Raw genomic sequence first — 14,389 nt, forward strand, 5'->3', positions numbered from 1 at the left:
TAAAGCTTCGCAAAGTGAAATTCAGGAGAGGATTGGCTACGTCCCTCAGCAGTCAGCAACTCATTCAGCACAATCACGATCCAATATTTAATTAATTATAACAGAAATCTTAAGAATATTTCAATCATCTTCAATAATGTCATAAAACTGAGGTTGATTGTAAGAGAATATATCGAGTCAATGAACATGGTTTTCCAAATTAACAAATCGTTATATTGTCGCACTGAAGGTTTACAAAACTTTATGTCATTGTTGCGGAGAGATTAGTATCAAACAGTCTTAAGTTGTGAAAAATACACAATTAATTGACAAAATACAGATTTCAAGAGTACATGAACGAACCTATTTAATAGAAAAACCGGGTGTATTCCTTAGAAAATATTATTTCATTTCTATTCAACTCTCTTGTTTCTTTGGACCTATTTCCTTGAAATGTTTAATTGAAAAATTCCTATAGAAATAGATTCTACTCAATTTTCCCGGTATAAATTTTCTATTTTCTGAATTCGTTTGCTTTTTTATTACGAATTCACAAAGTTTTTCTATTAAATTTTATTGTGCGTATAGTCTTCGTTAAAATAGAGAGACTCGAAGATATCTTGATTTTATAATTTTTCTATCAATAGTGAACGATGTATATGATTAATTGATGCAATGCAGATGTGCGGATTAAAGTCCTTTGTTAAAGTAAAGGTACTCAGGAATCTCCGTCCTCTTACTATTCTTCACGAGAGTCTCGTAGTTCTCTGGCTCCCAACGTTTCAGGGTAGCGGTGGATATTGAGCTAGAAGTGAATTTGTATTCATGAATGTAAAATAGATCAAAATTTTAAGATAAAATCTACAATTCTGGTAAGCGCTAGGGGTGGGTGAGTTCAAAATTGGCATGCAGTGTCACTTTAATCAGCCTAACAATTTCTAAGATACAGCAACTTGTGATAAACGTTATTGAAAATCGAAATTTAATGATTTTTCCTATAGAATATTTTTTCTGTGAAACATTTTCATCTCAGTCACCCTAAGAATTTTTTTAAATGTATAATTACCAGTTTTGTGGGAAGATTGCACAGGCTGTAGGTACCATGAACGATAAACTGAAAATAAAATTAAGGCGTCAAAAAATTCATAAATTTCAAGGAGCTTCACTGATTAATGTTTTACATAATCTGTCCATGAAATTTCATATATTTTCTAGTATTGGATTATCAAGTGTTCACTCACAAGATACCGCAACCAAGCACTTGAATAGGCGCATGAAGAGGTCTGATTCTCTGCATCCACTTGAATTTTTCTAATCTCTCCATTATCGGTGGGAGAATGCACATTCCTGGTGCACACATAATAATCCTGGATATCGTAACTTGGCTGATCCCCTTGACAGCTGCAATCTACCACAGAGCTCTTTAGAACGCAATTCCAACGAATTAAAGTGCTTCATAATCAATTAAGTTTAATTACTTTCGACTGTGTGAGCTTATTCCCGTTCTCATCAGCTAGATCCACACCTTGTAGGATCTCATTCTGCCTCATGAGAGGAATATTGACACAATTTGCTGCGGCGACAGCAGCAAAAGGCACATATCTCTGAAAAAGAAGCTCGAAATGTTATTTCGTTTCTTCAATTGTAAAAACAGGCCATAGTAAATGAAAAAGTCTCACCGCCAGTAAAGGATTTGCCCGTTTCGCCCAGAAGGATTTACAGCCCATGGCAGTGAGCATAGCAGCTGCTGTTGCGCTGATATATGCCGTGGCTAATTGTTTCTCTGTGATTGGACTATTTGCATTTCTGTTTGTATAATTAACGAGGGCATTGAACGATTGATTCACCCATTGCCAAAATACCACGGCTGTTGTCGTTCTGTAAGAGGGAAATTGGCGATAAAGGGGTGGATGAATGAGCAATTAATTTATGAGTACAGTCTATCGAATTTGTTTGGAAATTTTATTCGATCTATATAAAACTTTCTGTAGAAAGAGGCATTGGACGTATTTCCAAACTGCCTCTGTTGACCTGTCAGATCATGTGATATAATTTCCAATAGAAATGAGAGACTCTGAAGATTCAAGGATTAATCCTTCCATTTGGAAACGAAAAAATCTAGAAAATCTTGTAAAATTACTGCCCAAACATCGCATCCCTTGGAAGCTATTCCCACTTCACAACCCCCAGTACCTCTACCTATAGAACTGCAGCATAGCCCCAGTGACTGCCATTCCACCGGGCACTTGAAACGACATTCTTCCGAAGACATTCTGCAGTTCCCCAGTGTCAGGATGAAAAGCTGATTCGTACAACTTTTTAGCACGCAGCAGCTGCTCCCGGGTCGTGTTGTTTGGCGCTCGTCCAGCTCTAAAAGAATTCCCCAAATATGCTTACAGTTAGACCCATTGAGGTCGAAAAAATTAATAAACCCACGTAATCCGTAAGAGAGCTCCCACTACCTGGAGTCGTTGTAGAGTTCTTTGGCCTCGAACAATTCCTTTTCACTCACGAAACAGGATCTGGGATCTGTCACCCAAGCGAAATGTCTCCAACGTCCGGCGAATGTTCCAAGATCCCATAGAGGCCTCTCAATATCAAATTTCTCAGCTGTCATAGCGATATCAAAATCTCCTTGATTATCTCCAAAACTCGTTCAACTACATTCACACGTTCTTCCACATATATCGACAAAAATTTCCATAAATAATCACAAGCACCGATACTCACCCAGTCCACTTCTTAACCTCCAAAATTACGTAATAAATTCCCAAAGCTCGTAAAAATACTCATAAAGGTGTGAGGCATGCACTCCCCTTTATCATTTTGAATAAATATTGTTTGAAATAAAAACAACAAGATTCTGCAGTCACTTGCAGTCCTGGGCTCGTAGATTCAACAATACAGCCCTGGCGCATGCGCAATCGTCGTTCATCCGTATGCCAGCTGTGGAATCCTGTGGATTACTTTTCGTCGAATGCGCCGAATCAGGAGGTCCGAAGTCTCCCGAGCGAATCCGACAATGAACGAATGCTAAGCTAAGGCAAACACCAAGAGGAGAGTGGCCCAAGGCGAGAGATCTACCTCCACCAGATATCCCCCTCACGTCAGCTCTCACGTCATCCGTCCCAGACGACGAGCTAAACGGGCGTTATTACCGTCAGGGGCCTTGTGGGTCACATAACATTTTATAAAGAAAAAAAACATTTTTTTTCCACCTGGAGGGACAACCTCATCATGGCGGAGACGGTGGTAATGTCCAAGGATATATCGATGGGCGACAAGATCCTAGTTACCGTCGAGTCTGCACTACCAGACATTATTGTCGTCAGCTTTGACCACGGGGTCAAGTCATTCCAGGGAGCACTACTTGATGCCACCAAGAGGTAAGCGAAGCCACTCTTGTCCACCAGAGATCATCAGTGATCCTCGTCGTCAGGATGATCAACTCCACATTTACTTGATATGTCTAATCTAATTGACTCATCGAATATTCAACTGGAGTCATTAACAGTGTACATGTGTGCGAGAGAATTTATCGTTTTAGTCGTATCATTGTGCAAATGTTCTCTTTTTCCAGTAACTGCTTTTCTGTCCATCTTTTGTATTAGCATTATTATTCATTGAGAATACTCACTTCACAGTGTCCACGAACACAAAGAGAATAACTGCTTGCTTCAATGTGACTTCAAATACTGAAAATTAAACTTTAGCCCCTAGCGTTGTCTGTTGCTCATTTGTTCATTGATTTCAATGATTTTAGGGGCTATTCACAATTAATCGTGATGACTCGTTTGTTCCAGGGAGATTATCTTTGAGATAATCGTGTTTTGAAGGGGAAGTCTGATAATTTTGGGGATGAAAGGATGAAATTACGATTCGATGAGTTTTTTTTTATTGAAAGTTGGCTTTGAATTGGAAATTTTGGAGGAGGTTGAGGGAAAGTTGGGGGTAGATAGCCATGAGGTTTATGAATTAGGGGCATATATAGATACGAAGACAAGTGCGGTCGTAAATTCAGGCCGATCGATAGGTCGGTTGCGCGATGCCTTCGTCGTAGATGTACGCGTATGCAAGAAAACGATACTGCGATTGGAAATTCAATTTGTATCGCAGGAGCAATCACAGACTAGTAATTAGACAATGATTATGAAGAATGTAGATTTACTATGTTAAGGCCATTGTTGTCATCTTTTCCTCGATTGGAGGTCGAAAGGGCTGGGAAGATTGAGGCAAGTGGACCGTTTTGGGGCGAAAGTGAACAGATTTTAATTAACTCAGTTGAGTTTGTTGCAAACGGTTTTAATAATTATAGCACTTTTAACAAGGGTTTCCTTTTTACAGTAATGCCATTTTTTTTATTGAGATCCTTGTTTTTTGGTTGATGAATATTATATTCTTGAACTATCCTGAAGTGCACAAAATTTTATGTTAGATGTTGACGACTTGATAACAGACAAACTTATCTAGATGGGGATCCCCTGAGATATTTTTTATTGAACTTTCTGAGTAAAGATTTTTTAAGGCCTTTTTTTATTAGATTCTGTTATTTTGCAGTACAGGAAAAGTTGGCAGATAATATTCAGAAAGAAAAATGGTAATTTATTAAGTCTTTCCTCTTAAATAACTAATAGAATGAACATACAGCAGAATTCAAACAAAAATTCCAGTAGAATTTCACAGCGGATTCACGAAGTTTTCCTATTGAATTTCTTTAAACATGTCTCCTAATAAATATGACTTTATCATAAAAAAGATAAGTACGTTTTGTTAAAATGAAATCGAAAATTTGATCTGAAGAAAAACTGCTAGGAGATTAAGGTCAGTTAAACGCTTCTTAAGATAAGAACGAATAGCGTTGCGAGAGACTCATTCGAGTTTGCTACACTCAATTCCAAAGATTATAAAAATTTTGTTAACCCGGCGATTTCTCACAGTTTATATCGCTGATTGCGAAGCTGTTTATTCTCGCCGCACAAATGGTCTGAGTCATGTAAATCTTTAGATGAAATTTATCTAGAAATTTATAGAATTCGTTTGCTGTTCCAAATTCTTGTTTCATCTGCGCAATTATCAATCATGATTTCTGATGTTGAAAATTCCTCCCCGAGGAGTACCCCTCCGATAGTTTATTTTAGGGGGTAAGAAAGGACTTACGTCAGTGCAAAATGTTATCCTTGGTTAAGAGGATCTTTGAGATAACTTTTTGATGAATTGTGGTATCCTTTTGACAGTCGTCCAAATGATGACATTTTGGACTGACATAATACAGTCTTTTTGTGTTCCCAGAAAAAAATTATCACAAGTGTGTTCCTTGGATCATGGCACCCTACCATCGAAAGCAGCACTGCGTGCATTAAGCTCCGTAATTTGGAATTCCATTATCTAGATTTTTCCTAAAAATTGTTCTCCAAGAAACCGTAATTTTCTTGAAAATTATATAACGAGCAAAATGTGAAGAAAAACTGTTAGAATAGTTTTCTGAGCAACTGAAGATGCATAATTACGATAAGATTAGTCATCAATGATTACAGGATTAACAATTAAATTTGAAAAAATGTTGTTCACTAACTTTTGATAGTTTTTATCGTTTATTTTCAAAAATTCGAATGAGTTATTTGAAACATTTAGCCTGATGACAGAAATGATGTGATTTACTGAGGTTTATTACTCACTAAATGTTTATTCGTTTATATTCAGCAAATCAATATTTGGGGGACTATAGTCATTGTTACCGTTGGTTAATAGTTAATGAATCTCGTTGCAATAGGGGAATCATTCAGTTCGGGTGAAATTAACAGGGAAAATGGATGATTGAAACTTTCTAGGAGCATTTCAATAATATTTTAATCGGTTACAGCTAGAACTCCTAGGTAATTTCTCCTAAACACGAATAGTTCATTAAACCTAATTTGTAATGAGAAATTAGTTTCAGCGCATTATTCTACCCCTTCTCTCCTGACCCCCTTAATCCCTTTTTTGCATCCGTAAGATCGGAAAATCCTGAACCTCACGTAACGTCAGTCAACCCTTTTCATGTCTTAATACCATCATTACTTGCAACACCCTACGAATTCCTGAGTAACGAAATCCCGTTTCATTAGTTAATGATTCCCATCTTCGACAAATTATGTCGATTTAAATACTTATGCATTTCACAATATGCTAGCCAAATACCTTATCATGAGACCGTGAGGTGGTCTCCCAATTTCGAATTATAATACCATTAGTTACTTGTTATCTAAAGATAAAACAGTCATAATTTCGTTTATCTAGCAACAATGTTTTTTGTCACTTGGTGAAGCTGCTTCACGGACTAAACGAAAAAAAGTACGTTTTGTTAAAATAGTATGGTTCGTAACGACTGCAGAAATGGTAATTTCCGCGTTACTCTTCACTTTTCCTCATCCGGTGATTTGCATTGGCCCTCCTCCAAACTCGTAAAAGTCAAAATCACTACTGAAAAGTATCCACTAGAATGATGGTTTTTTTTACTCGTGTTGGTCAAGAATCTTCGCCTTTGGCTAAGACATAGACATTCCATGGATTAAAAAACCCTTAAGAAACACGTATAAAAAATTATATGGAAATTTTCTATACGAATTATGTATTTCTTTATAATTTGCCATGTGCACCATCTCCACGACCTTTTATATTGCTTATTTTTGCTGTTTCATGGGCCGACTTCCTCTCCCACCGTGTTAATGCTAATACCGTGAGGTTCAACCCTAGATCGATTACATAATTCGTAAAACAACCCTACATGATTTTTTCATACGCGAAAAATTTCACATTATCGTCTATCTGACGACTGCTACACGAGGAAGACATGTCATGTTATTTTTTCGCATCATCCTAACCACGATTCTGTTCAAAAACTAATGATGTACCATGATTTTCATTGTAGAGGACTACCCTGTGGTGTCCAGCCCCCAGAGCCCCTACCAGGACCGGATGGCGACAAATTGGCGACAATAGCAGCACGTTTTAGTTATTTTCAAGACAAAAAGATAAAGAATGTCATAAATAAAATTGACTTGAGAAGAAGTATAAATCCTCCTGCTAGATACAAAAATGCAAGGCCAACAGTTAGATTACGTCCACGTCAAGTGCTGTGTAATAATTGTCGATCAATTTGCAATGAGAAAAGTGAGAATATGGATATCGGCAAAAAACGCAAACTAAACGACAGAGTTATCGATCCAGACATTGTGTTGAGGCGTAGTGAGCGACGTTGTGTTCAACAGACTGATAAAAATAGAAGTAGCGATGATATAATGGATAGTGTGCCATCACTGATACCGAAAATTTCGAGACTGCAGAAGCCAGATGATAAGAGTGAGGGGAATATGAATGTCGCAGCTTGTTGGCTACGATCAAGACCTGGAGAGTGGAATCCAGGTGATGAGAGCCAGAGAAATCATTGTGGTACATCTGATATTGAACCATCAGAGTCAACAATGCCCGAGGGTGGTGCTAATGTCGCATTTCGTGCTACACCACGTCGTCTAAGCAGTTCGTCAGTGGAGAGTGCAAAAATACCGGAGGGTGAGGACGATGAGGACGATGAGAAAGATAAGGAAAGAACACTGATGGCTGCAGCAGATTCAACCGTGAAGTCTAAAAATACGGGAAGGGTATCGAGGAAGAAGAGGTCGGTTGGCTCCATGGAGGATCTGTGGGATGAAACGATATTCGAGGATAATGGGAGGAATACGAGAGCTACGCCCATCATAAAAATATCGTTTGGGGCACAGGGGGAGGGTACGGTACTCAAGATACCTTCGAAGATTAAGAATTCGATTGGTGAGTCCGAGGGGGAGAATGAGGAGGCTCACGGTGGGAAGTTTGAGGGGCCCAAGATCGATGAGGATGGACTGCAGGAGCAACTGGATCCACAGAAACAAAATTCGGGAAAGGATTCAGCATGTGCCAAAGCGGCTAAAAGAGCACTTAAGAGGGCTAAGAAAGAGGCTAGGAGGAAGATGCTTGGGGGTGGAAGTGGTGGTTCACCTGGTAGATCGCCGTTGAGCACTTCGCCTAGGTACAATCCGTCCTATGATCCATTGGCGTATCATCGCCGTAAGCACAAGGTTAAGCATAAAAAGAAACACAAGGAGGAACGCAAACACAAGAATCAACAGTTGAATGATGATGCCAAAGATTCAACTCTACTTAATGGATTACCAAGTGGTGAATCGTATACAGCTATTAAGGAGCAATGTTTGAAGCAGAAATTATCGATATCGTTAAAACGATTGAATACTAATGCTTATGCAAGGTGTGATTATCCGGTTAGTAATGCATCGTCCGGGTGCAAGAGCCCTGGGGCTAGTTCTGAGGAGCTGAGTGAAGTTGAGCAGGAACATCAGTTGGGCCATGAGGGTGAGGCTAATGAGAATACACCGGATTTTCCACCGCCTGCACATCCACTCGCATTGAGATTAGCTGCTACACCGGTTGCTCATTGCTTGACGGCCAGTGGACGCAGAATGGATGTTGGGGATGTTGTATGGGGGAAGATTCATGGATTTCCTTGGTGGCCGGGGAAGGTAGGCTCATTGCCAAATTATGGCTATCTCATTTTTCTTTGTAATTACAATTTTAAATTTTGAGTGTTTGGGAATTGAAGATTTTGAGTTTTTTTTTCTGCTGAAGAGTCAATTAGAAAAATAGATTTTCTTGTTTACGGATATCTGAGTACTTGGACTAATTTAATCCAGTGAAAGGCTTGATCATTTTTTTGGAATCAAATATCGCAGCTCAACAGACTTATGCTGCCAGTATGTTTTTCAATTCTAAGTACGTAAATTAGATAAGAATTATTTGTTGCGTATTCTTCAATTTTCATGACTAAGGTTTATCTGTGACTCATTGTGGTGTCCAATTGTAGTGTTGAAGTACATGTTGATGATTCCCATACAATCAATTTTCCCCGTGACAAATAGGAAATGAACAAAAATTGTTCCTTCACGGGAGATTCACAGGCTAATAAATTCTCAGGTCCTGAGCATATCCATGTCCTGCAAGGAAGACGGTGCATCACCAGAGGCCCAGGCCCACGTCGCTTGGTATGGCTCGTCCACGTGTTCATTGATGTCTTGTGATCGACTCAGTCCATTCCTCGAGACCTTTAAGGTTCATTGAATTTCCTTCATTTATTTTTTATGATTATTCCGAGTGAATTTAGGCGTTTCTGACCAGTGGAGGTTTATTTTTCAGGCTCGTTACAACAAAAAAAAGAGAGGCCCCTACAAAGAAGCCATTAGGCAGGCGCAAACCGAGGCACGCAGTCAAATAACACCAAACTCAACGAATGATGTTCTGAAAGTGTGTGGTTCACCGCGTGAGGTCAATGTACTATCCTGAGATAAAAAAATATTTAATATTCGGGCAATTCGTCACTGCCGTCTACCACCTCGCAAGAGGTAAACTTGACACAAGGTCGAATTTATTATTGTAATATAATGTTTTTGTATATAAGTTAATTGAAGTTGTGATGAACGCATTAATGTTCTCAAAGTATTTGTTTTCATTAGAAGCCGTATCTGAGGCATTTTTTGATTAGTTTGAAGTGTAATTGATTGATTGCTTGAGGGGAAACAAATTTAAGTTTTGAAAATTGTGGAATGTTCAGTGTCAGTTTTCAAATTAGAAAATTCATTCGTTTTATCATAATTTGAATGGACATGCCATCTCTTTCATCATCAAACGAGCTTCTGAGGCGACTTTGAAATCGAATTTGAAAGTGTCGTCAGGTGATGATTTTTCTACGCATTTTTACACGAGTGTGGTACTTGCCCTTATCTCATGCCAAGAAAGTACAGTTATCACTTTGAAATAGAACAGGACGGAGTAAAGTTCTCGGTAAAAAATTCCATTCTAATAGAATTATTTATATCTTCACACGTAAAATACTGGGTCTGGAGTTTTTATTTTTTTGTCGCGGATTTTGTGAAGTTAAAAAGATCAAAAAAAAATTTAGAGCTTCCTAGTGATGTTCAATTTAATTTTTTCATCTAAATTATGATTGATCCCACGTGACTATTGTTTACTTGAAGCATCTAAAAACATACATGGAACATGAAAATCGACAATTGGTTCCTGTGATTTTTAAAACTTACTGGTCTTCCCTCAACGACGGATGCAATTTAAAAAAATGTGCCGTTTTCCTGTTCTTCAGAATGAAGTAATAATTTTATTGTTTTCTGTTACTGTTAATATTGTTCATTTGCTGGATTGATTTTTCAATTCTCAAAATCAATGTTTCGCCTTTCATTAGTGATAATTCTCTGAGGAAGAAATTCGTCTCGTTTTTCTTTTCATATGCTTCATACTTATACTGCCGAAATAATTACTACTGATGGAACAGGTCGCCAAGATAATACGCACAGTTTTTTTTCATTATTTCATTATTTCAACTGTAAGAGAAGAAATAGTAGGAAATGTCGTTTGTAAATACTCAGCAGTAAGGGACAATCGTACGATCAGATAGAAAGTTCAAATCCATTTTTTAATGAAGAAATACGTTATCTGATGATTACGTACATCTAGAAATGAATGATTTTGGAAGAATAAAATAATTACCAATCACTTGTACGGTATTTCACTTCGTAATTGGAATGAATCCACTATAATTACGGATATTAATGAAGAGAGAACGATAAGAAAAGAGTTAATTCGTGTTTTTTTAGTATAACTGTGATGATTTTTTCAAATATTTTGTACTAGAAAGTAATTATTCTGCGCATAAACCATGTTCTAATGTCGCTGTGTTTATACAAAAGAAACGAAAATCTACGAAACGTACGTAGGATCATTATTAGCATTAAACATATCGTGAATTTGCGTAATTCATTGCGGAACTGTAGTTCATAGTGCGATAAATATTATTTTTTATTATGCCTGTTAATTGAATTTTGAGTGATAAGTTTAACAGAGAGAAAGAGAAAACAAAAAATACAAACAGTACTATTCATTCCGCAGGAACAAGTCTCTTAGGGAGGCGTAGATTTATACAAGAATAAACTTGGACGGTAATGCGCGTTCTCTATTTTCCAAAAATTAATTAGCGGCCTTTTGAAATGAAGGAAAAGAGTTGCAGAACTGGCTAACGCAGACCCGTGAACCGTCTTCCATTAAAAGAATGTGAAAACATAATAAATTTAACGTTTTTTTTTTAAGATTGTGGAGTGGATTGTTCAGAGCAATGTAAACCATACGGCAAAAATTGATGGAAAAGTCCACCTGTATTTAAGTTTTACTGATTTCTATTGAAACAAGAAGCTTGAAGTGGCGGAATTATTCAATAAAATCAATTAAAATCTAATGGGAAGTTGAATAAGGAGCCAATAGGATTTTACATCGTATTTATTAGCTTTACTTGAAAAAGAATTTTATGCCTGCGAATTAATAAATTGAAATTACAAGAATTTGACCAACTTCGATTTATGTAACGTCAAAATTTCATCGAATCATGAAAAAATGTCATTGACACAATTCTTTGGAATAATCTAACAGAATTAATGAGATTAGAGAAGTACATGCGCATGAAGAAATTCATGAAGTCGTATTCGATAAATAAAAATGATCCAATTACTGGGTAATCCACTCTGAAACATACAATTTAAATATTCCCAGTGAAAATTTTCGATGGAAGCTCTCTAAAATTCAAAATGCTGATGAATTCCTAGATTTTTTATGAGAATTACAGAAAAATAGGACTGAATTTTTTTACATGAAAATTTTTTTTGTACGAGTAGTCTTTCAAGTCGGACAATGCTGCAGGAGTTCAAGTATTTTTGCTAGATTTTAATTCTTCGGATTGAAGTAAAAAGATTTGATTGCTGGCATTCGTGGATAACATCAATAGAATTCCAATATTTTACGTGAAAGCACAACTGAAGTCTTTCATCTTATTCATCGAGGTGGTTACATCCACTTCCGCTCATAAAATTTAACGATGGAGTCATGAAAAGACTGGATAGGAAAAAGTTCTCATGGTTTCTCACGAATCTATTACGGATAAAAATTCAATTTCAAGTGGCCCTGAACTAAATTTCGTTATGCAAGTTGATCTTTCTCCCAAGGATGAACTCTGAAAAGGCCTCTTGTTCTTTTGAAACAGCTTGTACAGTATAAGAGCCCTGAACAGGGTTTTTGCGATTTATCACTATTCATCTTAAAATCCTGGCAATTCAGAAGTATGACTTGAATTTTAAGAGCCTGGTAGAGAAACTTACATTAATTCACTATTAAATTTTTCGGATAAAACGATAAGTCAATAAAAAATTACAGTATCTCAAGTGAAAAATCAATAATAGTAGATTGATATCCTGATAATGATTCCTTACTGTCCAATTATCTTGGACTCAGAGTAGAATAACATGACACAGATGGTAATATTATCGCCGTGTGATGTAAAAAAATTGCAATTTTGTCACTTGAAATACCATAGTTTTTGACATACGGAGAGAAATTCCTGAAAAAAATTGTAGTCCTGTTGAATGAAATTCCGAATGCCCAGGAGTTTTCATAGGAATTCGGGAGGAGATAACGTCCAATAAAATTATATATCTCGATTTGAATTTTTCTCAGCAATTTTCCTCCAGAATGCAAGTAAAAATTGCTGATTAATAACTAGAATTTTGAAGTGCTTTCCAATAATAATTTCACTTGGTCCATCAAAATTATCATTGGGATAACATCGCTCACCTCAATCTAACGAAACCAATAAAACGAAAACAGTGTGTTCTCTGCTACAAATTAACTCTTGCAAATTAACTCGAAAAACCTGACTGGAGGTGCACGGCCTTGGGGCGATTTTTACGTGTAAATCAATAAAAAGAAAAATATACTTTGTTTCACTGTCTAAAACAACGAGAGCCATATTTTTCACTGAATTGATATCTGTTAATTTCCAGAGCCTACGAAGTTCTAGTTGACGAGATAAATTGTACAACAAACCAGACACACATCGTATCGCCTTAGTACCGGCGTATGCGATTGATGGATAGAGTCTAGAATTAAGTATCTGCCCAACAGAATAGAGTCAATCTTTTATTCGAGAAATATCCCTCCAATATCAAGCGACCATGAACTGATTTCCTTTATGGAGATTGATTTATCCAAGAAGGGTGGCTAATACTGCCTAGCAATCCCATATTCCACGCTTCCTGAACAATGGATCCCATCTGTCAATAATTCTCCGCGAGGACCTGACAAATTCCAATGTTGTACTTGAATTCTGAGAGTCACGATGGGGAATTCCATTAAAATTCGTCCTTGACCTAGTGTGACGTGTACAATGCGGCGATAAAAATTAAGTCACCCTGTTAAAACACTTCTAGTGACATTTTTGGTAGAAGTCATGGAACTTTTCTAACAAGTTGCATTTCGGTGATGAATTTATACACTCGAATAAAGACATTAAACATTTTTTTTTGCTAAATCTTATCCGCAAAGTTTTTAGATTCGGATGAAATGTTATCACGAAGTTTTTATCCAATTATTGCGAGGAATTATTAAAAAATCAGGAAAATTCTGAAAAATCTCTTTGACTTTCGGATCCCTCTGAAATTTCAGGGAATACTCCCAGAATTCTGGAAATTCCGACGATTAAAAAAAAGTCTCTAATAATTTAAGGAAATTGTAAAATTGTTCTCTTTCGTCTGCTTAAAAGGTCAGATTTATGAGATTTTTCATAACCGAGTAATTCTCTTGGCTTTTTCAGAATTTCTAAATGAATTCTAATAGAAATTCCTCTTCCCCCTCATTGATGACTTCCTCCTCTAACGACCAATAGAAAAAGGCCACGAGGCACCATTTATTTAGAAATCTGACAATACACTGATTGCTGATGTCACGTAGTTTCAGAAAGATTTCCATGATTTTATGCAATCTCGGATTTCACGTGATTGCCAGGGACTTTATGAGATTTCGTGATTACAAGTAATTTCCGATTTCATCTATTTGATGGAGGAGGGGGAGATGGAGTCAGAGGGAATGAGGATAGAATCCAGAGGGAACGAAATGCTTCATCTTAATGAAAGAGGGCTCAAACACGAGCTGCAAAGGGGGCTGAATGTAGAAATGAAACGATCAAGGTAATGCCGGAACAATCCAATCATTTTTTTCATTCACTTGCTGGAATAAAATTTCAATAAAAATAGTACACGCAAATACGTTGATGAATACACCACAAAGTCGAAAGTCTCTTTCCATTTTAGATTAGAAGGGATCAGACAAGTTGCAGATTGGAGGATTTCAAAGGATATTATCGATTGTAAGTCCTTACAACAATGAGTGGACCCTCGAAAGAGTATTTTGGAGTATAAATTAACTTTTGTAAATAAATTTAAAAATTAGACTGTAGGTCATGGTTTTGGAACTTTCTTTCACTGTCAGAAAG

The 14,389-nt window shown here is 36.9% G+C and overlaps 2 protein-coding genes across 4 annotated transcripts; one reads left to right on the forward strand and one right to left on the reverse strand.

The window, feature by feature from the left end:
- Positions 1-187: 187 nt before the first annotated feature.
- LOC135165247 (sideroflexin-2) lies at positions 188-2,882 on the reverse strand. The gene is made up of 8 exons (XM_064126357.1): positions 2,710-2,882; positions 2,442-2,639; positions 2,179-2,349; positions 1,659-1,857; positions 1,458-1,583; positions 1,221-1,387; positions 1,046-1,093; positions 188-784 (listed from the first exon to the last, which is right to left on the reverse strand). The coding sequence occupies exons 2-8, from the start codon at positions 2,594-2,596 to the stop codon at positions 670-672; spliced, it is 981 nt and encodes a 326-aa protein (XP_063982427.1). The 5' UTR covers positions 2,597-2,639; positions 2,710-2,882; the 3' UTR covers positions 188-669.
- A 183-nt stretch (positions 2,883-3,065) lies between these two features.
- Positions 3,066-12,858, forward strand: LOC135165220 (PWWP domain-containing protein 2A-like). 3 transcript variants are annotated; one of them, XR_010299452.1, is made up of 4 exons: positions 3,066-3,365; positions 6,887-8,531; positions 8,638-8,781; positions 8,873-9,010. XR_010299452.1 is itself a non-coding variant. In XM_064126309.1 (4 exons), exons 1-4 carry the CDS (start codon positions 3,217-3,219, stop codon positions 9,346-9,348), a joined length of 2,076 nt encoding a protein of 691 aa, XP_063982379.1. In that variant the 5' UTR covers positions 3,066-3,216; the 3' UTR covers positions 9,349-12,858. The 3 variants fall into 3 exon arrangements, 2 of the variants coding, with proteins under 2 accessions (XP_063982379.1, XP_063982387.1); XM_064126309.1 differs by lacking the exon at positions 8,638-8,781 and adding an exon at positions 9,202-12,858 and having other exon boundaries at positions 8,983-9,117; XM_064126317.1 differs by lacking the exon at positions 8,873-9,010 and having other exon boundaries at positions 8,612-8,746.
- The last annotated feature ends 1,531 nt before the right edge of the window (positions 12,859-14,389 follow it).

The sequence above is a fragment of the Diachasmimorpha longicaudata genome, chromosome 1 (genome assembly GCF_034640455.1).
Source record: "Diachasmimorpha longicaudata isolate KC_UGA_2023 chromosome 1, iyDiaLong2, whole genome shotgun sequence".
NCBI lineage: Eukaryota > Metazoa > Arthropoda > Insecta > Hymenoptera > Braconidae > Diachasmimorpha > Diachasmimorpha longicaudata.